Here is a 26,824-nt window from a genome sequence, read left to right as displayed (position 1 = left end):
CGTATATTTCATTGTATATCTACAAGGATGTAAAGTCATCCTTGCCATGATACCTAAGTTAATACTTGTACAACCATTTGCTCCTAATACAATGCTACTTTTTCTTTTTTGAAGTACTAGTTACCAGGAAAACCTAGCTAGTATCAAGAAGTGAAATAAATTCTATTGCTTGTGCTTCTAAAACTCTGCAAGTCCTATCGTATTGTTGCGAAAGAACTGAGGGATACTTGAGAGTTCATAGAATGTATGTCTGACCATTCAGAGTTGGCATTATTTATCTGTACTAGTAACATTTGGTGATCGCTCCTCACAATTCAGCGTGTATGTGACCACATCTAGCATGCTCTGTCCAGTTCTGGGCTCCCCAGTACAAGAAAAATACTGGAGTGTGTCCAGCAGAGAGCCGCCAAGCTGGCTGGGGCTGGAGCACCTGGCTTATGAGGAGAGGCTGAGAGAACTGGATCTGTTCAGCCTGGAGAAGAAGAGGAGACCTTACTGCACTCTGCAGTTACCTAATGGAAGGATATGAATAAGACAGAGCCACACTCTTTCTAGAATTGCACAGTGTTAGGATGGGAGATAGCAGGCACAACTTGGAATGTGGGAAACTCCGGATAGCTGTTAGGTAAACTATTTCACCTCCAGGATAGTCAAACATTGAAGCGGACGCACAAAGAGGTTGTGGACTTTCCATCCCTAGAGCTATTCAAAAGGTCACAAAGATTTCAGAAGTTAAATTAAGGCTTAATAATATATGTAGGTAACAATTTTTTTTCCTTTAATTTGCTTCAGTTAGTGTATTTTTATTCAATTTGAATAATTGAAAATACTTGTTTCACTGTTGGTTTGGTTTTTAGTACATTGCTTTTGTGTCAGTTTGGAACTTCTATGTCAACTTTTTCATGTATCCTTAGGAAAAAGCTTCTATTAATCTTGGACTAAGGAAAGCACTGGTTTTGTTTTAACACCTATAATTTACTAACACTATGTTTAAAGTTATTTTCTTTGATGGCGTTGTGATTCTTTGTGCTGAAGAGGCTTTCTCTCAACTGTAGCCGAACGTGAAAAATCCAGTAATGGCCTTGATAAAATAATTTTCCTTTCTTATTCATGGTGCAATTTGGCATGTACTATTGAAAAGGAGATGCTATTACTTCAGCATGAAATACCAACAAGGAAGAAAAGATCTTGCTTGGAATGAAGAGCTTTATATTGTGCTATAAAACTGTTGTTTTCCTCTGGCTTGTTTTTAACACATTCTATTTGTGATTGCATAGGAAAACATAAAACAAACTGTGGAACAGATAGAAGAGCATAAAAAACGAATAGAGAAGTTGGAAGAATATGCCAAGATATGCACGTATGGTTAATTGGATTTCTTGCATATTATGTATCTTCAAATTAACGTAGACGGTTTCTAATTCTTTCTAATTGTTTTTTATTCTTTCTAATTTTAATAAGAATTCTTACTAATTCTAACAGTTTAGTTACTTTAGCTGTCAGAATAAAGTAGGAAGTATGATGACTCATCCATCTGTTGTTTGAAACAGTTTTATAATTGCTTCTGATTTCTTGTAGTGACATAATTTCCACACCTACAGATGGGGTATGGGTCTATTAGTGTACAAATTCTAAGTGAGAGAACAGGGCAGTTCTGCAGTTGTGCTGCTTTAGAAAGCAGTTAATATTTACATTGGCTATTAGCACAGCTCAGTTCTTGCTTCCTGGGTCTTGTCTTCTACCTGATTTTTACTCATTGTGAAATAAGGTATACAAGCCCTTCATTGAGCAACCTGAACTAACTTTGACATTAGCCTGTGTTTGGTACAGGAGGTCAGAGTAGGTGATCTCCAGAGGGTTTTTTTTCTCTTCCCAACCTATCTTTTCCTATACGTCTGTAATGTGTGCTTTGGCTTAATGCTGTTTGTGTACTGAACAAAGTTCTGCCATGGACAGGGAGCAGCAGACCCCTTGTGATTGGTGTGATGCAAAATTGCTTTAAATAAGTAGTTGTAGTAGAGTGTGGTAGAGCTTTAGTGACTTCAGTAAGTGTGTAAAGTGAGTCATAACTTTGCATGAGAATTCTCAGTCCTTCTTAGCTTTACAAAATTAGACCTTTTCTTGATGGAAGATAAAACAGTATGGTTGCGTGTTACACAGGCGGAAACTCTAACTCACTTTTGAAACCTTAAAAATAGCTTATACTATAGAATGCAACTTGTGTAAGAAGTAGCTTCTTATAGATACGTAAAATCTTTAATGATTCTCATAGTCTGTGACTGTAGAATGACTTTAATTTTATAAGCTAAAAGCTTGTCTAAAGGAAAGGGTAAATTGCTTTCCTATTTTTGCTTCTGTTCAAAGTGAATCTTTAGCAGAGAAAAAACAGCAAGAGGAAGTGCTAACTAAGGAAATTGAAAACTCAACAATACGAATGGCTGAAGTGAATGAAGAATTGAACAAAATAGTTGGTGAACTGCAGAATGCCAAAATTGATTACCATGAGGGAAGGCGTCAGCAAATGAGAGCAGAGATTCTGGAAAGTCTCAAAAGACTATATCCGGATTCTGTGGTAATTGAATGACCTCATTTAAATGCTTTATTTTAGAATTAAGATTTAAGAGTTTTGCCTTATACTGAGTAAGCAGCTAGAGTAAATTGGACTGTCTTGAATATTATTTTAAATTTTTATGCTTGCTTGAGTGTATTTGGTGAAATAGTATTACTGAAAGAATAGTAGCATATACTGTCATTTTTCGCTTTCCAGAACTAGACAGATTACTACTTGCAGCAAAGAATAATTTTGATCTCTTGTGTGATTTTATGGTGTTTGATTTATTTTTTTTTCTTTTTGGTTTTGTTTACTTCTGTCCTGAAACATATTTTTGACCTTCTTATTTTGAACAAATGAACAGGAAGGTTAGCTGTAAGACCGTTTATTCCAGAAAGAATACTTCTTCCAAAGGACAATTTTGCTTAGATACATGAGATTTTTATGTTACCAAGTGGCCTGTCTTTGCTTATCAGTTACCATATTTTACTTAATGGCATTACTGAAGAGTAATTTAAGCATTTTGTGTATTGATTCTGAATTGTCAGCAGACATTGTTTTATGAGGCAGATTTACACCTTTTCATTGACGCTTAAAAATATTTACTCTAACATTGGCAGCCATTCCAAATAACTTTTATTTAAATCTAATCAATGGAATAGTTGGCTTCTGAGCATGTGTCAGTATAATCAGTCCTTTTTGATACACATAGGCAGTTGAGATGTACAAACTGGGAATTTTTTTTTTTTTTAATGTTTAGAAGGTGACATATCTCTGCTTCCTATTGCTGCCATAAGAACATAAAGAATAAAATGTTTTCCGTTGTTCTTTGCTTCTTGGTCTTTTCCAAAACCTCCTCAGAATATGGCAAGTGTCTGATCCTGTTGTTTTCTCAAGACATTAAGAACTTTGCTTTTCAGCTGTTCTTCAGAATGTTTTCATCCATGTTAAGAAGGTGTTTCAAAAAAATCAGAGATTATTGGTATATCTCTTTTTGCTCACTCTTTGCATGGTATCCCTATTTGGAAAGAACTGGATCAGACTGGTGATAACCATGCTGGCTTTGGGGAGAGCTGGTGTTCAGGGTGTTCTCTGTTGTTTAGCTTCAGGAGCTGCAAGCTTAAGAGTACTTACAGATGTGATGGCTTCTAACAAATGAAAACTTGCTAAGTCCAATTGGTTACATAAACTATCCCATTACAGAAGGTCTTAATGATATCTGCTTCAGTTACCCTTGTTCCTGCAATAGTTTTTCCCAACACCAGCGTATGAGGGAACAGAGTCGCTTCTGAGCTGCTCCTTACACTCCAGTGTACTAACTCCAGATTACTGAACACAATCCAAATGAAAGTCTCAGGATGGAAGGGTCATGACGCATTTTATCTTCTGGTAGTCCACTAAGTACTTGGGCAGAACTGGAGGAAATCTTGGTGTCAATCTGCTGGATTTCAAAGGCAAAAAATAGCATACTGCTGCTAAATGTTTAGTTTTTATGTCCATTTTAAAGCTTCTGTTCTTCTTTTAAAACATGGCTTGATTATTTGGACTATGCAGTACAAGAAAAGCAGGTTTTATTCTTTTCTTGCTACTAAAGTAATGGTTGGTGAACATTCCAGGTGCTGTCATAGCCATGCAGTAATGTGATTTCCATTGTATAAGTGATACATGCATTTTCATGGATTTGTCTCATCAACAAAGTGAATTTTGCAGCTGATGACAGTTTTTACAATTTAATTTTCAAAACAGCATTCCTATATTGGTAGTTTTAATTGGCAAGATTGCTATTGTTACAGATTTAGTTGGGCTGTCAATATTTGTTTTCACAGAAATCTCACATTCCATCTGGACTTAAATGCCTCTATCTGAAAGTACATATCCTCTGTATAATTTTGCATGTCTGAAACATCATGTGTCTGAGCTGCATAGAAACATCCAAGTAGATGACACTGTATGAGAAAACCAGGAAACTAAAGAACGACCTTTGTGGTGTCGGATGTTATCCTCGCTTCCACTGTTTTTCAGAAAAGGGAAAACATTTGTCAAGAGAAGGGTAGGAAAGTAGATCATAGTAGGCGATGATTTGATCTACTGGAAATTATCTCAATTATATCATTCATGAGATAATACTGTGGATGACCTATCATACAACTCTTACCAGTTGTCTTCCTTTTCTCATTTGTTTAAATTTGATAAGGATAAAACCGTAGATATGCAAGAGGAGACCAGTAGCTATATGTCAACAAGCAGAAAAATTGTTCTTGCGTGAATTCACAGGTTATAATGTTCAGAATGTGCATTAGTAGCTTTAATCACTCAGGAAAAGCTCAACTGTACCTATAATTACAGAAATGGAACAAAAGATCTTTAGGGAGCATGTACAACAAAGACCTGATCAGTTTTATCTACGGAGGTGTTACCTGAATATATGGCAAAACAGGCTTGATTATTTGGACTATGCAGTACAAGAAAAGCAGGTTTTATTCTTTTCATGCTACTAAAGTAAGCAGATACTTCTTTTTTTGGGTTGAAACTGGAATAGTGCCTCTCTTGCTGCCATTTTCCAGTCAACAGTTCTGGTTTTTTAAGACCTTATTGTCATTCAAAGATCTTGCTGTGTGTTAGATACTTTCTCTCCAAAAACGATGCTTAGCTAACTTTGCTGTTGTCACTCTGTCATACTTCTAGAAGTGTATGCTAGGGAGTCTGATTAAAACATTGAGATACATAACTGTAACCTCAGGGAAAAAATTAAATCCCTTCAGATTTTGAGGGCATGCTTTGCAATTTGGATTGATGACAGCTACAACTTCTTTTTTCTGATGTACAGCCATTGTAAGAGAGTGCAGCTGGTAGATAGGTGACACATTTTCCTCTTACTACTTCGGTATCTTGTATGAAGAAATACTATTTGATATCTAAAGTAACATGTTAATATTTCTCTGTATTTTTATTTTCAGTTTGGAAGACTGCTTGACCTGTGTCATCCTATTCATAAAAAATACCAGCTTGCTGTTACCAAGGTATTCAGCAAATACATGACTGCTATTGTTGTTGCCACTGAAAAAACAGCAAGAGATTGTATTCGGTTCCTAAAACAAGAACGAGCTGAACCTGAAACTTTTCTTGCTTTGGATTACCTCGATGTAAGTACATTTTTCTTTTTCCTGTCATCAGCGGGTTAATACGCTTGAAAATCTCAATATTGGATTATTTAAGCTTAACTAAAATAGGCTTAAGTGTTAAGGCAAAGCACTTATGTGGTGAACTTCATGAGCTTCCTGTTGACTCATTTCTCCAGCCTTCTGAGGTCCCTCTGGCTTGGCAGCATGACCATCTGGCATACCAGCTATTCCTCCCAGTTTTGTGTCATCAGCAAACTTGCTGAGGGTATACTCTGCCCCATCATCCAGATAATTAATAAAGATGTTAAACGGGATTGGTCCCAGTATTGACATGGCTAGTTACTGGCGTCCAACTGGACTTTGTGCCACCAGTCACCACCTTGTGGGCCTGTCTGTTCAGCCAGTTTTCAGTCTACCTCATGTCTGTTCATCCAGCCCATATTTCATCAGCTTCTCTATGAGGATCTTAGGGGAGACAGTGTTGAAATACTTGAAATACTTACTGAAGTCTAAGTAGACAACATCCACTGCTCTCCCCTTGTCTACCAGGCCAGTCATTTCATTGTAGAAGGCTATTATGTTGATCAAGTATGACCAACTTGGTGAATCCATGCTGACTACTCCTCCAAGACTTTATTGTTGTTCATGTGCCTGGGAATGGTTGCTAGGATTAGTTGCTCCTTCATGTTCCCAGTGATCAAGGTGAGGCTGACTGTCCTGTAGTTCCTTGGGTCCTCTTTCTTGCCCCTTTTTGAACACACGAGTGACGCTTGTTTTTCTCCAGTCCTTAGGCACCTCTTTCAGTTGCCACGATCATTCACAGATTATTGAGAGTGGCCTTGCAATGACATCAGCCAACTCCTTCAGCATTGGTGGTTACATCACATCAGAGCCCATGTATTTATGTATGTCCAGTTTGCATAAGCATTCCCTGACCTGATCCCCTTCCATCAAGGGTATGTCTTCCTTGTTCTAGACTTTCCCCCTGGTCTCTGGAACCTGGGATTCTTAGAGGCCATCTCGCTAGTTAAGACTGAGGTGATGAAGAAATTCAGTACATCGGTTTCTTTCATATCCTGTATCACCAGGTCCCCTGCCTCAGCAGCAGGCCCACATTTTCCCTAGCCTTCCTTTTGTCACCTGTGTACTTACAGAAGGCATTTCTTTGATGTCCCTTGCCAGATTCAATTCCAGTTGGGCTTTGGCTTTCTTAACCCCTTACCTGCATGCTTGGACAGTGCCTCTTTATTCCTCCCAGGTTACCTGTCCCTGCCTCCATCTTCTGTATGCTTCTTTTTTTGTGTTTGAGTTTTGCCAGGAGCTATTTGTTTATCCATGCAGGCCTCCTGGCATTTTTGCCTGATTTCCTGCTCGTTGGGATGATAGCTCTTAAGGCTGGAATAGGTGGTCCATGAATATTAACCAGCGTTATTGGGTCCCTCTTCTTCTTTACTCTGGGGCTTTATTCCATGGGACTCTACCAAGCAGATGTTTGAAGAAGCCATAGTCTGTTCTCCTGCGGTCCAGGATTGTGAGTTTGCCTTTTGCCCTGCTCCCTCCTCTCAGGACCCTGAGCTCTCTCGTGCTCACTGCAGCCAGGGCTGCCTTTGACCTTCCCATCCCCAGCAAGCCTCTTGTTGGTGACTGTGAGGTCTAGCAGAGCACGTCTGCTCATTTGGCTTCTCTGTCACTTGGGTGAGGAAGTTGTCATCGATGCTTCCCATGAACCACCTGGATTGCTTATGTCCTGCTGTGTTGTCCCTGTAGCAGATATTGGAGTGGGTCAAGCACTGCGTGAGGACCAGGGCCTGTGAATGTGATGGTGGTTTTAGCTGTCTGTAGAAGGCCTCATCCACTTGTTCTTCCTGGTCAGGCGGCCTGTAGCAGACACCCACTAAAACGTTGCTTTACCAGTTCTTTCTTCAGTCCTTACCCATGAGCTCTCAGCTGGCTCGTGGTCCTTCCCTAGGCAGAGCTCCATGCATTCCAGCTGTTCTCACATACAGGGCAACTCCACCTCCTCGTCTTCCCAGCCTGTCCTTCCTAAAGAGCCTCTGTCACTCCATTGCAACACTCCAGTTGTGGGAGCCATCCCACCATGTCTCCATGATCCCAAGAAAATTGTAGCCCTGCAGCTGCTCACAGATCTTTAACTCATCTTGTTTATCCCCCATGCTACATGCATTAGCATACTTGTGTTTCACACACAGTGAAATAGGTTATACAGATTTAAGGACTTTAGTATATGCAGAATATGAAAACCAGATCTATTCTTAGTCTTGTAGCGACTGAGACCCTTATTCTGTTTATTTGTACGTCCTGTCCCCAGACTACTTGGATTTGGACACGCTTTGCTAGTATAACATTGATTCTAAACACAGCTTATTTGTTTTACAGGTTAAACCAATCAATGAAAAATTAAGGGAGATAAAAGGAGCTAAAATGATGGTCGATGTTGTACAAACCCCGTTTGCTCCACTGAAAAAAGTGATTCAGTTTGTGAGTGGGAATGGCTTGGTCTGTGAAACAGTTAAAGAAGCAAAACAAATAGCGTTTGATGGACCAGTGAGGTTGAAAGTAAGAAGCTGAATTTTGTTGCATGTGGTTTTTTTATTGCAGTTATGTATTTGATGCCATTTAAATAATTCTTCTGTAAACATCCCATGAAGTATTGCAGATAAACACAGAATGGTACTACACTGCCTAGTCTATTCCCACACAAATAAACCCCCAGATATTTCACATGGTTTTATTTTCCTTTGTATGGCAGTATGTTTAAGTGATTTCCTGGGGAAAGGAGGCAAATTAGAGGACAGTTAGTGTCCGAATATGTTTCTTGCTATGGTCCTCTTGAGGAGGAGGAAGGAGGGATAATGCTGTTCTTAAAACTGTCTGATTTAAAAATACAAACTTCATCTTGCTAGCTTTTCTGTGAAGAAATGTTTTCAAAAATCCTTTAAAATATCTGACAGAATCTCTTAGTTGTAGATGTAGACTGTGTTGGGGACTGGAAGCTTCTCTGTCTCTTCCTGCATTTCTTTCTTCTTATCCATATCTCTATTGCTGTCACAGTCTGTAGAGCCCTTTCATGCACTTATTAAACCTTTTAAAATCTTGATTGAAACAGCTTTAAATTGAAGTTGACTGTGAAATCATGTTTACTTGGAATCCAGTTAAGTCACAAAAACACCTACATTCTTTACTAAAATTTACACCTTCTGTTTACAAACGAGCTGTTTTCCTTCACTCCATTATCATGTTGCTTGGTTTGCTCTACTGAGCCAGACGTAACTGTCTTAGTTGCCAGTGTAGACACAAATGTCTCATAGTAATTTCCTAAATACAAGAAAATTATACAATTTCATTTCCTTTTCGGATCAGTTGCAATAATACCAAAATGTGACTAGTGCCAAGAAACAACAGACTTTTTTGTGACTTCATGTATCATTTTAGCAGGTTTGGAACAGGAGAAAATATTGGAGTCCAACTAAAATGTGGTTGTCACTTGTTTAACTACCGTATCTTGGTGACTAGTTCATGGGATATTTTGGCTGCTTTGTGTTCAGATTTATTTGGTTTTAATTTTTTTTTTTTCTTCCAGACAGTGGCTCTTGATGGAACTTTATTTTTGAAATCTGGAGTGATTTCTGGAGGATCAAGTGATTTAAGATTTAAAGCTAGATGTTGGGATGATAAAGAAATGAATAAAATGAAAGAAAGAAGAGATAGCTTGATTCACGAATTAAAGGTAGGTCTCTTAAAAAGCACTTAACTGCAAAAGACATGAAGGAGTTAAAGTTGTAGCTAACTTAATTTAGCTATGGGAAGAGGATTTTCTAAAAAGGTAATTTTTGAAAACTTACAGAAGATGCAGACATAACAGATGTTTATCCTCTTCTACTTAATCAACTTGAGGTCTCTGTCTTTAGCTGGTGGGTTGGTACACATATCACAGAGGTGGGGAACCAGGACAACACTGTTGATACAAGTTCCTTCAAGGAAAAAGAGCTGTTGTTCAAAGTATGTGAAGATTTTTAGTGAAAAAGGTGAATACATTCTGTCAACATGAAAATATTTGCATGGACTAAAACCTGTCAGTGTAAAATGATTAGTCATACCTCTAGTTATTTTGGAGGAGGCATAGAGTAGGAATTTAGGAATTTGCAAGCATGTGCTTTCTTTTGAGAAATAAATCTGTTGACTATTGAATGTGACCAATGCTATCAACATTTACCTTGAATGGAGGCTATGTCAGTGCGGCTAGCTTTATGTACTGTATGAATCTGAAAAATGAGTGATTTCCAAATAAGTCGTCTTTTGTTTAAAATGCTTTTCCTCCCATTGTAATATTTTTCCAGGTTTTAATGAAGATCAAACGTAAGGAGGCTGACTTGAAGCAGTTGCACGCTCAATGCCACGGAATTCAGACACGACTTAAATATTCACAGAGTGAATTAGAACTTATTAAAAAGAAACATCTCGCCAATCTCTACACGGTATAGTACGAACTCTTTATAATATTCATGTTTAATTACTGTATTTTTTTTACCTAAGCTGAAGTAAATACTACTTCATTATGTACTTTTTTTTTAATTCAGTTTGTTTTATATACTGCAGTTTTGACTGAGGAATTAATAAAATACAAAATATAAAAAACCCAAGATTACAGAGTAATTTACATGAGGCTTTTTCTATTTTAGGTTTTAAATTTGAATTTCTGGTAAGCTTAGTTTATCATTTAGTAACCTTCAGAGGTCTGTGGGTGAAAGTGCACTTTTAAATTATACTTACTAAGTAATTTGCTTTTCTGTTTATTAAAACTAATCATTGCATGCAAATCAACAATAATAATGGGTAAGTGCCATTTGGGAAGAAAATATTTAATGTTTTTAATCAGAAAAATACAGTTAATCTGGAACAGAACTGTCAATTTCTAGAAAGATGACCATCCTATTAAGAAAAATTACCATCTTATTCCTTTTTTTCTATCTAGGAAAAATCAAAACTGGAAAGTGAACTGGTAAATATTGAATCTCAGCATGATATGCTGAATGAAGGAGTAGCACAAAAAAAAGAAAAAATACAAGAATTTCAGAAAAAAATTAATGAGGTAATGCCTTCTGTCATAGTCATATATAACAGCTGATGCTGTTGTACTACAGAAACTTTTCTGTTCCTACTGACTTCCAGAACTTGGACAACTTTTAACTTTGTAAACTACTTTGTTGACAAGAGTTATAAGTAAGTTCAGCAATCTTCCCATGTTCTCTGCCTTTCTTACCAAGGTAACTGTGAACAGAAATGCACTTGGATGTTAGTATATATGTATCATAGCTTTGCAAATCATTTTCCTTAAAATCAAAATTATGTGACTTTTATGTGCCAAACACAAACAACCAAATCCATCTCCTTCTTGAATATTAGGTGAAGCTTTACTTAATATTTACACTGTAATTTCATTTGACATAGAAGAAAATTTTTGAGTTGATTTTCCCCCACCTTTTCCTGCTCTGCTAATAAATATGATTTACTCTTTGATGGATTGTCCCTGCTCAATACTACAAAGTTCACAGCTTTAGAGCTCTCAGTGCAAACTTTCACTGTAGATCAAATCCCAGTAAAATACTGTCTAGGTCCTTCATGGCCTGAGGGTGAAATTTGGTAAGTCTCAGCTTATTCTTTCTCAGACTGTAACGTCCACGTCCTTTGTAAGAAACTGTAGTTACAGGAGCTTTCCTTTTTGTGGAGGGATAATTACGCAGTGTGACTGCATGACTAGACTGTAAGTTTCTTTTGGCATGAAGTCTTCCTGGCCGTTGTGAATCTGTGGCAGCATGTACGTACACTGAAGTCTATATACACCCACAAGATTTGCAGATCTCTCAGTAAGAAGTGCACCCACTGGGTAGACAGCTTCTGATTTTCAGGAGAATAGTCACCCATGCATTCTCATGCAGTCATAGCAGGATCTGTTCAGTATCTACATGGAAATGCTCTATCAATATCTTCTCACCTGGAGAAGATCCACCACTTCTGCAACCCATAGGCAGAATAGATCAGGCATACTCATGCCATTAGGAAGCAAGCTCTGTATCAGTTTTCTAGAGCTGAGAACAGTCCTCAGCACTGCTGGAGTGCTTGGTTCTGAACTCTACAGGTGTCATAGCTAGGTGATGACCTGTTACACCACTATGTGCTAGAACAATGGATAAAGAGCAGCATTGTGTGAAGATTCCTTTCTCTTCCTAGGAATTAACCAATATCCGTGCTTTACTTTCTGTGCACTCTGATTACCCTCGGAGAATGGTTGAGGTGTGCATGATGTTTATCAGCAAATTCCTCATTCCACTGTTTTGGGTTTGTTTGGGTGGGTGGGTGTTTTTTTGGGGGAAAGGGATGTTTTGGGTTTGGGGTTTTTTGGATGTTGTGGTTTTGGGATTTGTTTTGGGTTTTGGTTCTGTTTTCAAGACTGTTGTATGCCTACATTCATTTGGAGGCCAGTTCATGGAAGACGGAGCTAGCCTGTGATACAGCTGAGACTCCTTTTGCTCTCTGTCTGTTTTCAGGGATAGCTGATGCAGAGCTTAGGGACCGTGTACTATCCCTACCTGTCCAAATTCATTACTTGTTATGGTACTAAACAGCTTCTGTTGTTAGAACCTGCTTCTTTCTTCTTTTTATCAGCAACAGGAAAAGTTCTCTATGATATGTGATCCAACAGTTAGGTTTCCCAGCTGTTTTTTCTGTAGACTGCTCTGCCATCTTAGACTTCATTTTTCCTGTCATTCTCTAATCTTCAGATGGTCCCCAGAACAGTTCATACAGACTGCTGGCAAATTCAAAAGCTTGGTTATTGTGGAAAGGCTGAAGGCATTCAGTGAAGTGAATGGTAGTGAAGCCTCATCTAGTACTAAGAGGGGTTTCATACTGTGTTCCACTAGGGTGGACAATAACTCTGGCCTCTCTGAGAAATAGGCACCTCATCTCTGCTTCTCTCTGGAAGCTGCCTTGTTCCTACTCTTGCCACACGAATCTGGTACAAACTATGGAAAAGTGGTGCTGCAATTTTATCTGGAAAATTGACAGCCCTGCACCTAGGTGTTTGTGTAAATGTAGATTCTTAGGGAAAGAGAGATTTCTCACCACTTTCTTGAGTTACTTGAGGTGTATAGTACATGTGCAACTTAGTTCCCGGCCTCTGACCCATTCTCATCAGTCTGTCTTGGATGAATCTGTGGAATTCTGCATGTAAAAAAAGCCAAAATTGCTGCATGTTCTCTGTCTTATTTGTGGTACAGGCACAAGGGAGTGCAGATGTGTGTCACCTGCAAACACTGAGAAAGTCATAGATGTTTAGGTCATAAGAATTCCAAATCCAGGGAACTTTTGCTTGTTCTGAAGAAAAAAAAAAAAAAAAAGAAAAGAAAAAAAACAGAACAAAACAAAACAGAAAACACAAATGGAGGCTGGTCATCAGTTTCTGAAGAATAGTGTTACTTGAATAGTATAACTTGATTTGATGTAGTATTTGATACCTGATTAAACAAGCCTGCATACCAAAACAATATGAACTATATTAGGTTTTGACCTGCAAAGTTCTCTTAAAATTGGGTTTCCTTTTAAATGCTGTAGGCTGTTGCTATTTCTTTGTTCAGTCCTGCCATATGCAGAGTACCCATTTGCCTGCTTAAATTTTCCGTTAAAATTTTCAGACTGTTTTTGTCTGAAGCTTTTGATAGTATATACTGTATAATTAGAAAATGAAAGACACTGTAGCAGTTTTTTTGCTGTGGCCTTGCTATAAGTGGAACATAGCAGTTAATATTTATGGATCACTTGAAAGGATTAAAATGAAGACCTGAGCTACCTCAAGAAACTTGGTGTATCTGATTAGTGTCTTCTGTACCATTCTACTTTTTCTTCTTCAGTTGACTGGGAACCACAGGCAGAACCAGGGAAGTTGGTTACACTGTGATGACTTTAATTGTCTTTGGAGTGATGAGGTTCTGTCAGTAAGAGCTTAGGTAATAGTTACCTTTTGCAGATCATATGCCTTGCATCTAGCACTTGCACTGAAAGTGTTACTTGAAAATGTCAAGTACAGATTACTTCTTAGTAGTTCAGTTTGCTGTTTCTTGAAGTACCTTGAAAATCCGGCCTGTAGCACAAAGTGATTGTCTAAATGTTTTACTTCTGTAAAAAAGTGCCAAGATAGTATAAACATGTTTTGCTCCACTTCTCTTTATTCAAAGGCTGAAGATGCTGTTTTCCAGGAGTTCTGTGAAGAAATTGGTATAGAAAATATTCGTGTGTATGAACAAGAACATGTGAGACAACAAGAGGAGATTGATAAGAGAAGGTGATATTTGTAATTGAAATGTAAAAAAGTGGTTTGTATTAAATTGGGCACGCTGCTAAATGTGTAACACCATCACAGGAAATACCACAAAAACATAGAAGACTGTAAAAGGTTATATTATCACTACAAAGATTATTTAGTGGTTGCACTGCTTTGGTTTGGGTTTATTGGACAGTTAGTCAATGACATTTTGCTACAAACTTGAAAGGTAAAATTTACTACTTTTGTAGCACTAGTGTAGAAAAATAAAGCAAAGAATAGTTTTCTAAAATCCACATTGAAAAGTGACTTTATCACAAATTGAGGATGACATGAAGGCTCACTCGTGTATCAAAAATCTTAAAGGAGAACTGGGTGTAAGTGATTTGGTATAGGAACACACTATCAAGGAAAACAGGATCTTAACTTTCTCACAGGCAACCTCAACTGGTATTCCCCTCAAACAGGCACATGTCACAGGACCACACATTTGTATCTAAAGAATGAGAATGTTGAAAGGAACTGTCTGCTTGTACTACAGGCTTTTTGAGGCAGATGATAATTTGTGCATTTCCTACATTATTTATAGAAAATACACCTTTTCTGCATGACTAGTGTAATGGCTAGCACTGAAGTCCATTTTCTTTTAAGCTATCTCTTCAGCTGCTAAGAGACTCTCTGGTTTTCAGAAACTGGTCCAAATGTATGTTTTTGGCTAGGGCTGCAGTGAGGTAATAGTGCAGCGCATTCAGTTGGAGTTAAAGCACCTGCTGGCTGAAGTGATTTGATCATTTATTTATGTTTGTAAGAACTTAAGTCTGGTGAAGGGTAAGAAGTTAGTCATAGAACAATGAAAAGAGGAGCTTTTTGCATAGTCTTACGCTACACTGTACGTACAGCCTTGGCCTTGCTTGTGCCCTAGCTTGCTATCAGTAGTCCTGTAAGCCTGTGCTATGGTGCCTTCTTGCTAAAGAGCCTGTAGCTGGTGGTGTGCCAACCCTTTTGCCTGATCAAGAGATGCAGCACTAGTAGTAAGTCATTTGGGAAGCTCAAAGCTCAGAGGCAGACAGTACCAGCTGAGAGGAGACTTTCCTGTGAACAGCCACTTAGTTTTACTTCAGTCCTTTCTCAAGGCAGCATGTGAAGAAGTTTCTGCCATTGTACCCCTACACACAACTACAGGTCTCAGTTGAGAGATGATAACCAAGGCTGAATATGGCTTAAAAAGCTCTGATCTCAGGCCTCTTAATTGTCATCTCCCAACTGAGATGGGTTCCTTCTAGCATTCAGGTAAAAACACACATGCCAGCTGACTAGGAGCCTTGTGGAGGCAGAGCAGGGAGTGCAGGCATTGGATAAATACACAGCATCAGTGTAGTTTTTTCCAACTCATATCTGCATCATTTACAGGTATATTATTCATACTGAGATACTTGAACTTCTAGTGTTACTTCCCATATTAAATGTGACCATAGCGTATCTTTATATTTTTTGAACTATTATCCCTGTATTTTTATAAGTTCCAGTATATCTACAGGATGTGGTGTAGTGGAATCAATAATCCTAATGTATGCAAGTTTTTGTGTTCATGTAGAAGATGTAAAAATGCTACCGAAATAGTCAAAGCGAAAATGTATCTTGGAATAACTTAAAATCACAGTTACTAGCCTGCTTTGTAAGTGTTGGTTTGAAATACTGTACTTTGATTAGACTGGAGTTTGAAAATCAGAAGACACGGCTAAACATTCAGCTGGAATATAGTCGTGATCATCTACAAAAACTAACAAATGGAGTCAGCAAGTTGACGGAGACCATTCGTAAAGATGAAGCTGAGATTATTGGGCTACAGAAGGTAACTGTAAAATATATATATGTATATATATCTTTATCTGGGACTGAGAGGAAAGAACGCATTGAATTACAATTTTGAATAAACGTAGTTGATGCTGTTGAGTAATTCTTCTAGGGCTTAATTCAGTGTTGACTTTGTAAATGTTGAAAAGATGCGGTTGCATATTGTCATTTTAATCTTGGAATAACCTGTCATATTGGGGTACTTACTAAAAATAAGATTACCAAAAATCAAATTTGGGATTACTGTATGTACAGTGTTATATTGTGTTTAGTTTATATGAAAGGGCAGCATATGACTACAGATAAAACTAGTAGCGTATGCCTGAGATTCTTTAGAAGGTTTTCTGCGTAATAGTAAACAACTCTGGTGCTTTGCATCCTTATAAGGTGCTTCACAGCCACTAATAAAATTTAAAATAATTATGTGAAAAGTAATTTAGACTTTTAGTTGAAGTGATATGTATGGATTCCTCCTTCATAGTGTTCTTTATTCATGAGTAATTTTTTATTGTTTTAATGCTGCTTGTTAAATAAACTGCTTGTGGTGCACTGGAAAGTGAAGGAGAAAAGATGGGTAATAGTGCTCTGAATAAAAAACAAAACTGAAATGTAGAACTACCCCAAAGTGGGCGAAAACCCCCACATGCATCATTTGAACTCTGTATTTTAACATTAGAAGACGTGTATTTCTGATACTGAGGAAAAACAATAGACCCTTGCTCAGTCATGCACAAAAACATGTCTAACTTCATGCCCGTGTGCATAATTCTTCTGAAATATGACAGTAAATTCAGGTATTTTTGTCCTGGAGAAGGATTGTTTTGTATTACATTCTGAAGGTACTTTGTTCGGATACTGCAGCAGCAGTGTGTCTTGATTAAGTTGCCATAATATTAGTCTCATAAGGACCATATCTTCATGCATGTAGCATTAGGTTTACTATATTCTAGCACTTTGTTTTTAGCAATTTGGCAGTAATATGGGTTATATAGTGGAAGACTCTTCTAGAGTACCTCCGCAGATTCTTTGTTCTGTGTGGATTACCTGGGATTTATCTTTAATGAACAATACTTTTTAAAGGATGTCAGGTTGCCTTAGGTGTTGCTAAATACGTTGTAGATGTACAGTAGATGGGATCCTTCTTGCAGGGCTGAGTGATTAATCGAGGAAAAGGGAGTAGCCTGCAGATCTCGAGTGTCCTAGGATCCCTGCCTTGTTTGATGGCTTTATAGTTTAGTCCGGTACAGTCACAAATCCGGAGCTGGCAGCGCCTCTGTATACAAAATAACTGGATCTTCCTATGTGTAAGACAGGCTGTTTTCTCAGTGCCTTTTGGATTTTGGGCTGTAACACATTTGAATGTATTCTAACAGATTTAAACTTTTAACTCTTTCTTTCTGTATGATAAAGGTTCCATATCAAGCTTTTTGGTGAAAGGTTAAAAATGTAAATATTTCTATGCAGGATGAGGAAAAGCTTCTAAAAAAAGTGAATGAAATTGTGGAGGAGCAGCAACGTCTTAAGAATAGATTAAGTGCTCATAAATCTGAGGTGACAAAAACCCAAAATGAAGTTGAAGAGTTCAGAAAGACGTTGTTAACTCTTAATAGGTAATTACTAATTGTACTCCTGGGAAAATTATTAACGTGATAATATTTAGAAGAGTTTTAGTGATCAGGTGTTTGAATTTCTCTTGTTCTGTTTTCTTGTGGAAGATTCATTAGAGACAAGGTAATTTGCATTTGCAGTATGCATTAGTTAAAAAGTGTTTCTAATTCAGTACGTGGTTCCCAAAAGTAATGTGAACCAGATGATTATTTCATGAAAGCCATCTCATAAACCATATGTAATAACATTATCTTATTATCTACCTAGTGTTAGATCTTGTGATTTCTGATAAGTACATATTAGCTTACAATGTATTAAGTTTGCTGGTAGTTTCTCTCTCTTTTTTTTTTTTTTAATTGTACAGTTGGCTCAATTAATGAGAATTTTTTTTTTCTGATTTCAGTGTTCTTATTTTCTCCAGGCCTTTCAAGTGTTGGGTACCTTAAACTAATATTAATTTTAGGTCACTATTTTGTCCTTACTGTTCTTCTAAATCAACTGTTTTTGGGACAGTTTATATTTCAATTTTCTTGCACTTGTTTATTATTGATGTGTTTAACATCTCTTAATCAGGAGTCGTCTTTATGTTTTAAAAAAACCAACTTATTGGCACAGTATGGCTAGGTAAACTTGTGGAATTTTATAAAAACTCATAGACTGTATGCTTAGTAATTCATTTCATAGTGTGTAATTTTAACAATAATTAAGATGTAATTCAAGTAGAGTAATGATAAAAGATACTTGATTAGATTTTAAAAGGATGAAATCTCCGTTCGTGTTCAGCAGAGCCGAATATAACAGAGTTGAGTTGTAGTTAGGAAAAGTGGATATTTGAATGTGCTATAGTGTGAACTTGCAATATATTGAAACTATGTCTGTGCTATTAGCATTTACCTTGTGATAGAGTTAAGAGTTAGTACAGAGTAGCAGGGTGTTAGCTTGCTTGTTAGAATAATGTGTGGTTCCCAGCTCCCTCTTGAGTAATTTGGGAGAATGAAGGGGCTGGAAGAAGTACCATTTTCTTCTATGTTTGATGGAGGTTATAGAGGAAAAAGCTCGCTCTCTACTTGGTAACTGTTTTTCATGCTGTATGGCTGTGGATGCTGTTGGCGGTGATGCTGCTGCTCTTTAATAGTTTTGTGCCTTTTGTGTATGTAGGGAAAGCACGAAATTACAAAAGGAAGCTACAGCTATAGAAACCTCTCTGGAAGAGAAAAGATTAAGACGACATAATATTCTTCTTGAATGCAAGGTGCAGGACTTGAAAATAAAGCTCCTGTCTGGATCACTGGATGACATCAGTGAAGTAGAGGTACTTAAAATGTTTACAGAAGATGGATGTCATGGAGGAGCAATTACTCAGTCTTGAATTTAAAGATATTTCTTTTTTCTTACAGGACTGTTTGTCTTACATAGTAATGTTAATTTTTTTTTTTTTTAACATGATCAGGCCTCATCCATTCAAGAGAAGCATTTCTTCTGAGGCCAGCTGAGTGGAAGAAATGCCTTGATTTACACACTTCAGAGCTTTTCCTTGAAAAGGGAATGAATTGTCATGGGAATGTAAATCCTTTCCAATCAGGAGATTTACATTGTGCACTTTTTTTTAAATGTATTATAAACAAATTACTGCTGCTTTCTTAGCTTCAAACTGAAATTAGCGGATGTTTTCGTTTTCATTTTCATACAAAAGGTGCATTTTTTAATTAGACTCATAGGATCTTAACCAGCTGTTAATTCCATTTTGTCTAGGAGGGGAGCAGTGGAATAAGTTTACCTCATACTATGTTATTACTGTGTCCTCATTTTATATCCTTTTAATGTATTGTTTTAACAGTTTAAAAGTTAACTGTGTCTGATTTCTGAACTGGAATGTCCTTCATGTTTATAGCTGGGAACTGAAACAGAAGGCACTCAGACTACATCAAGTATCTATGAAAGGGAGGCAGCAATTCAGATAGACTACAGCAGCCTAGCAGAAGACCTGAAGGTAATCTTTTTGTTTGAAATTATTACAGATTGAGTTTTTTATTTTTATTTAAAATACTTGTTGAAATTATTTATTCTTCCTCCTAGTCTTTAAATGAAACTTAATAAAACCAGTTAAGCTTAAGAGCGTGTGTGTGTGTTTTGGTTTTGCAATCATACATAGCACGAATGTATGGGATTTCTAGATAGGTCAGTTTCCCCTGTAACTAAATTTAATGTAGTGCTTACTTAAGCCATAAAAATAGAATGGAGAGACAGTAAATGTAACTCTTATTTTTCCTTCCTCCTTTACCTTCTGCCTTTAAGTTCCAACACTATAGGTTATGACTCAAAACTCTAGAAACCAGTGATTGGCTGCTGGGTGGGTTGTACCACTTTCTCTCTGTAGTATTTTCAGAGACTGAGACTTGCCATCCTTCCCTGTAACATTATATTAGGTCATGTTTTCTCAGCAGCTTTTTGTAATTTTTTTCCCTTTTTAATCATAAGGAAAATAATTGTCAGAGTCTAGCTACAGAGCAAGGGATGAATCTGTCATCATTGGACCTTGTCTCAAAGAACTCATCAAGAACCTGTCTCAAAGGTTTTCTTAACAAATCAAGTAGTGAAGTCAGCTAATCTTCCTCCTGTGTTATATTTTAACCCGGACTTCTAGGCTGAAGTGAATTTATTGTCTGTTTTTAAAGGTCTTGTGGAACAGTGCTTAGGACCTAGTAAATTTATTCGGAGAACTAAGACTGTGGGTGGAGTTTTTTGTTTTGTTGTGTTTCCAGTTAAAGTGATTAGATGAGTGGGTTACTTCTTCCAGAAACCATGAGTGCTTGCTGTATATGTTGAAATACCTTGGCCTCAAAGCAAATTTTATTGCCCTAGTATTTTTATCTTTTTTTTTAGGACCTAGAGTCCGATAAAGATATAGAGCATCATCTGAACCAGATGCAGCAGGAAATAAAATCTAAAGAGAATACTTTAATGAAGACAGCTGCTCCAAACCTGAGAGCAGTAGAGAAACTACAGTTAGCTCGGGACAAGTTCCAAGAATCAATAGATGGTAACACTGAGTCTTTCTTATTAATCTCTTTTCCGACTGTGAGAGTTTTCACCCTAATTGAAATTCCTCTTTCTGGGCTTGGTCCTGCTGGCTTTGCTTCTTTCAGATACGAGGTATTTTTTGTGCTCAAGTGTTTATCCTCAGTTGTCTTTTTAATTGTATGTAAACAACTTAGTAACATATACTTTACTGTACTGAAATACTGTTTGAATGATTAGAAAGATACATTGTTGGCCAAATGACATCATACAGTATTCTTACTTTAATAATAAAATGCTTTACTTTTTCTTAAATAATCGAAGGAACATACATATGTTGTCCAGAACTCAGACATGAGTATTACTGCAAAATTATTATTGTGCTCAAAGAGCATTGTAGACATTAACATACTAAGAAAACCAAGGAGTTCTGAAGCTGTAACAGGTAAATGCTGGTGCTGCTTGAGGCTACCCAGCTTACAGAAGGAATTATAAGAAGAATTTTGTTTATCGCTCCAGACGAATGTGGCATAGAGTAGATTAGATAAATCCCAGCTTTTCAGATTTTGGGGCCTACATTTGAAATCTGGAGGGAAACTAACAATATTGGTATGCTCCTTGTATGTGCACTAGAACCTTTTTCTGCAATAAATATTTTCCGTGATGCTTGTTATGGTACACAATAGATACTTGTTCTGTGTATTTGCTTAGAGGCTTCTTATGGAGTAATTTCAGTCATTTGTTTCATAGCTTTTGAGACCAGCAGAAAGAAGGCCAGAACATGCAAGCAAGAATTTGAACAAGTGAAGAAAAAGAGATACGAGCTTTTTAGCCGGTGTTTTGAGCATGCCTCTGTAGCTATTGATCAGATCTACAAGAAGCTTTGCAGAAACAGTAGTGCTCAGGTGTGTCATGTTCCTAGATGCTTGGCTTAAAAGGACTACTTGATGCTTTGTTATCTAGAATACAACAACTTAGTAACTTCTACTTTCCAAAGACAGTTTCAGTCCTGAAGAAGAAAATTACACAGATAATAAGGACTTCAGAATTTTAGGGTCAGAGGAGAAATAGGTAATATGTCAAAGTGGGCTTGACGTTAGACAGGGAAGTGTTATATAAAGTGTTAACAAAATTGGGAACTACTTTGGGTTAGTTTTACTCTTTTATATTTAGCAGACATGTAAATTATCATGATACAAGTGTGGAATATATTCAAGTACTTCATTTAAAAATAACATTGGTTTACAGATCTGGTGATACCAATAGTAAGTAATTAAAAACACTTAATCATTAATATAGATAAATCTAAAAATCATAAATCACTGTTTCATTGTTAGTGTTTTGTATGAGGTTTTGAAGCTTCTTATACCCCAGTAGACTTAATATGTACGCATCTTAAGAAACCTGCAGAAAAATGGTGTCACAATTGTATTAATCTTTGCTAGTGTTCTAGTATTAATGCCAAAAGTAAAGAGGAAACTCCCAAATGCTTTGTTTACATCAAATTCTGCAGATGGTTGAATGTTTAAAGGACTCGGGCTTCAACTCTTTTCTGTCTTAAACTTCAGATTTTGTGTTTTTCCTCAGAGTCAGATATTCAGTGAACACCTTAAATACCTTTATATCCTTTCTGCTTCTAGGTTGGACAGGGTAATAAAGCATTTCTTTCTTCGTGATTACTGGACACATACCTTCTGCCCTAGACTAAACATTAGGCAGGTCTTGACTTTGCATCACTCTGAAACAACCAGTATTTTCCAGATGCATTGCCAAAAATAAGTAGTTGGGTGCTTGCTTTCTGAGGTCTGTGATGCTATGCCTTGATTTGAGCCATAGTGGTAACATGGCTGAGAGATTATCCTGTGGTTAGCTGGGAAACTAAAACTGCTTACTAGATACTAACATAGTAGCTGAAGGAGCCTGGTGTAATTGCTTTGGAAGAGAAATGATTGCTCTGTGTGTAGTGATTGCTCTGGTTAGCTAAGGAAAGGGTTAGCTCTGAGTTTTGCCATCAGAGGAGGTAGGTTGCAGCTTGAATAGATGCTTTTTAAGCAACCTTAACAATTTTTAACAACATTTCTTAAAATTAATATCTCTTAATAGTATTTTATTAATAACATGTGTTAATAATGCTTTACTATCCAGTCCAAAAAAGATTGAGTTTAACTAACAGAGATTCTGGATTTGGAACACTTGTGCACTGAATATATGGCTCAGTAAAATTTATTTCATCAGCACATTGTGTGTTAAAAGTACTTTAAAAGAAACTACTGCCCAAGAAATAGTATGTAAACAGATTCACTGCTGGTTTCACCACCAGTTCTCTTCCACTCTTCTGTGCAGAGAGAAATGTCATTCCTTTCATATCTTGAGCAAGTAATAGATGTACCCTAGTAAGCTACAAGATGATTTTCGCTAACAGTGTCCATACATCTGAAAACTTCCTTTTGCATAGATACATGCAATGGCATAGAACTGGCAGTTGCATTGCAAGATATGTGACACATTTACAGCCTGAATGACAGGCATTCTCTCAGCAGAGAAAGAGAAATATGCATATCTCCAACAAAACAAAGCACTTTATCTTTCTTCCAGGACTATTTTACCACAGAAATTATTTTAAATCAAAGTACATGTAGTGTTTTGTTTTTCTTCCACTGTGTCTGTGATCTGAGAGAAGCCATGTGAAATTACAGTCAACTATGGAAATTTTTCTTTTATCTGTATCCATTTGAGCAGAGGAGAAGAGAGTCTATTATTTTATTGTCTCTTCTATTTAATGGGAAAAAACCCCCATGTAGCAATTACCTTATCCACCATACTTTTTAATGCTTTAGTAAAATGGCCATTCCTTTAAAATAGTGCTTTTAATTTTTGAACCGGGGAACCAGGATACAAAGTACAGAGGAAGCTTACCTATATTAAAATCTTTCTCCAGCTCAAAGCTAGATTTTGTAAAACTAACCTTTCACAAAAAAAGTATAATTTCGGAAGTATATTTGCTTCCAAACAAAAAAGAAAACTGCTTTCAAAGTCTAAAATTTTAATAATTAAAAAAAAATTAAAAGCAATTACATAAAAGGTGATCAAATCAAGTTAGGTTAGTAGTTGAAAGCTGATAAATAACAGATATGTAGAGCCATTTCCAAAATGGTGTTGCTAGTTAGCCTCCTAGCTCATGGTTCATTAACAAAGGCATATTCACTGGGAAATTTTATAGTGCTGTTCTTCAGGACAGATGAACAGGTGTTTCCCACAAATGAAGCCAAGTAACCAGTTTCAACACCAGCTCAGTATTTAAATGTGAAAAATATCCATCTTGATAATTTTATAAATGTCACTATTAATAATGAAATGTGTGCGTTTCCAGGCATTCCTTAGTCCTGAAAATCCTGAGGAGCCTTATCTAGAAGGCATTGGCTTTAACTGCGTGGCTCCAGGAAAACGCTTTATGCCAATGGACAGTTTATCAGGAGGTGAAAAATCTGTGGCAGCTCTGGCTCTTGTGTTTTCTATACACAGGTAAAAAATATTGTGGTATTAGCCAAGTATGTGGCTGAGTGAGTGGCAGGAAGATAGTGTCATACTTATAAACATGTTAAAAAAAAAAAAAATAATGTGCTTAATAGAGTATCCAAACACTTACTAAAGTCCTTTATTCTTTACCTGTCATTACTTTCTATCAAAACTTTTTGATAGAGTAAGTGAATCTCAAAAGTAATTAGAATGTTTATTAACATTTTTGCATCTAAATGCAAAATACTGTGCTTTCTTCTACAGTTTTCGGCCAGCACCTTTTTTTATTTTGGATGAGATAGATGCTGCCCTGGACAACACAAACATTGATAAAGTAAGTTGGTCCCTTTCACCTCACCCTTTTATCAACAATATAATGATATCTTTTGTAGAAGGATGGCTACTTTTCATTACAGGTTGTTGGGATAAAGAGATTGATTACACTGTCTTAACCTGTTTTAAAACATACTGGGTTTAGGACTGAAATAATGGTTGTATGAGATGTTAGGCTAGGGCTAGGTTTAACTTCATAAATCTAAGTGTGTTTTAATCAGTCCCCAAACTGTGAAATTGAGAAGATAGGTCAGGAGTGTGAAAGTACGCTGCATGACCACATGAGGTGCAGTCTGACTTGAAGGTCACTTGTGAATTGTTTGGTTGGAATTTTTAAGGCGAGTTCCCTTACCTCTAAGAAGCAGAAAGGAGTGTGTCTGTGTGTTGAAAATCGAGGCATTCTATCACTGGAGTATTTATTTTGTATAATTCGCTTACTAAATATTTTTACACTAACACCAGTTAAGGGCTATCACTCCCATTGTTTTAGTCACATGAATTCTTGCTTGATGAAAATAGCTTCCTGTCCTCCTCAATTTCTCTTTCTCTTTTGCAAATAACTATTCACTAGAACAAAAAACTCACAATAGAATACAAACAGTAAAGATTGTCAACTGTAGATGTCAGTCTCTGGGAGGAGGAGACTCTATACAAGGAGATAATATGTAGGAGAGGGATCAAAAAGATCTCTGCATGTGCCTGGATTCTCTTGTATGCAAACATGCCTTTCCACATGAAGTAGGACCAAGCTATATTTCTCCTTGCATTAATAGCGATGTCAGTCCTGGTAGAGCCTAACAAACAAAAGCAGTTTTATAAACACCAAACTTTTTTCCCTCTTTTTTTTCCCTCTCTTAATTTCCTAATCATAGAATCACAGAATGGTTTGGGTTGGAAGGGACCTCAAAGATCATCTAGTTCCACCCCCCCTGCCAGGGGGGCAGGGACACCCTCCACTAGACCACATTGCCCAAAGCCCCATCCAACCTGGCCTTGAACACTTCCAGGGAGGGGGCAGCCACAACCTCTCTGGGCAACCTGGTCCAGTGCCTCACCACCCTCACAGTAAAGAATTTCTTCCCAATATCTAATCTAAACCTACCCTCCTTCAGTCTAAGGCCATTACCCCTTGTCCTATCACCCCATACCCTTGTAAACAGTCCCTCTCCAGCTTTCTGGTAATGGAGTTAACTGTGATGTGCCAAGTACACCAGAGTCTGCTTGGAGGGTACCTCTGTTAGTAGACAGCTGGTGAGGCTCCACTACTTGTGCCTGCCAGAGAGAATTCCTTTTCAGAGATTACTGATTCCACATAGCATTGTGAAAAGTATTTTCCTGAACACAAGTTCCTTAAACATTCCTTGGAATACAAGTCCATGAGGGATACCCATTGTCCACTACTTCCGAGCAGATGATATGCCCCGAGTTTGTTTTAACTCAGTCCGCTGTGTTTCAGCAACACCACATTAGATGTAATGGGACTGCAATGAAAATAACTAAGCAAGCTTTAGGGTTTGGCTCTCAATGACATGATTAGAAATATGGTTACACATCAAGTGATCACAAACCACCTCTGTGATCTAAGCTTTTTAACAGGATCCTCTTCTAGTTATCAGTCTTTCACTCGGGACCACTGACTTCACATAACAGTTGAAGATCACGTACTCTGGTTAAATAACCAGTATTGTGTTTTCTGGATATTCTTAATTCTGGAGTCAAATGTGTCATGGCTGATGACTTGGAGTTACCCAGACTGCCTCCATGTTCTCCTTTACTGTCTCTGTTGTCTGCTATTACACTATTTAATGCTAAACTTCACATTTTTGCCTTTGATCAAAAGCTGCAGTGTATTAGGTGATAAGCCCTTCCTATCTCTGCAGACTTCTGAGGTGGTCTTTTGGATACAAGTGTAAAATTCTCCATGGTTCTGTCTGGAGCTGGGCAGGGCTCCCAGATCTTGCCTAACAAAATTGCTGGTCATTACCTGGATGACTTTAGTTTATACGTGTAAGTTCCTGTTGCAGTTGTTACAGATGTAGCAGTCCTCAATTACATACACATTCCATGTAGCTGGTGATTCCTGGTGCATCATCAGTTTTCCATAGAGACTACAAATGATGAATTAACACAGCTGCCACAGTTTGCCTTTCTTTGTGAGTAGGCTCATTCTGACACATCTGGCAGAAGAGATGGCCCCTTTATACCTAAGAATATACTAAGCACCATTCTTCTTCAGAACACTAAAACCAAAGAATAGCTGACATTTTTTTATGCAACTAGGTTTCTCAGTTCAAATGGATTTCAAATCTGACTGGTTTACTTTTCTTCAGGTAAAAATCACATTCATAACCCACTCAGTGTTTTCAAAAGATGGTCCTATTTACAGTTGTTAGCCAAATGGTTCCTAGGTTCAAGTGATAGTATTTTTGCAGTTTGAAAGTATCATATTTCATCTGACATATCAGCAACAATAGCGTATGTTTT

At 37.3% G+C, this 26,824-nt stretch overlaps 1 protein-coding gene across 2 annotated transcripts in view; it reads left to right on the top strand.

Moving 5' to 3' along the window:
• The window catches only part of SMC1B (structural maintenance of chromosomes 1B), a 36,850-nt gene that overhangs the window by 7,856 nt on the left and 2,170 nt on the right, over positions 1–26,824 (top strand). The window contains exons 8-23 of one of the 2 annotated variants that reach the window (XM_054812530.1): positions 1,278–1,360; positions 2,365–2,572; positions 5,509–5,694; positions 8,071–8,250; positions 9,275–9,421; positions 10,032–10,169; positions 10,667–10,783; positions 13,926–14,032; positions 15,722–15,863; positions 17,330–17,475; positions 18,632–18,785; positions 19,365–19,463; positions 20,357–20,513; positions 21,242–21,396; positions 23,862–24,013; positions 24,272–24,341. In XM_054812530.1, the coding sequence (XP_054668505.1) occupies positions 1,278–1,360; positions 2,365–2,572; positions 5,509–5,694; positions 8,071–8,250; positions 9,275–9,421; positions 10,032–10,169; positions 10,667–10,783; positions 13,926–14,032; positions 15,722–15,863; positions 17,330–17,475; positions 18,632–18,785; positions 19,365–19,463; positions 20,357–20,513; positions 21,242–21,396; positions 23,862–24,013; positions 24,272–24,341 (2,241 nt within the window). The remainder of the gene's footprint in view (positions 1–1,277; positions 1,361–2,364; positions 2,573–5,508; positions 5,695–8,070; positions 8,251–9,274; positions 9,422–10,031; positions 10,170–10,666; positions 10,784–13,925; positions 14,033–15,721; positions 15,864–17,329; positions 17,476–18,631; positions 18,786–19,364; positions 19,464–20,356; positions 20,514–21,241; positions 21,397–23,861; positions 24,014–24,271; positions 24,342–26,824) is intronic. The other variant, XM_054812531.1, reaches the window with a different exon arrangement.

The sequence above is a fragment of the Grus americana genome, chromosome 1, assembly GCF_028858705.1.
Source record: "Grus americana isolate bGruAme1 chromosome 1, bGruAme1.mat, whole genome shotgun sequence".
NCBI lineage: Eukaryota > Metazoa > Chordata > Aves > Gruiformes > Gruidae > Grus > Grus americana.
Note: the sequence above shows the minus strand (reverse complement) of the source record. Positions and strands in the feature narration are given on the sequence as shown.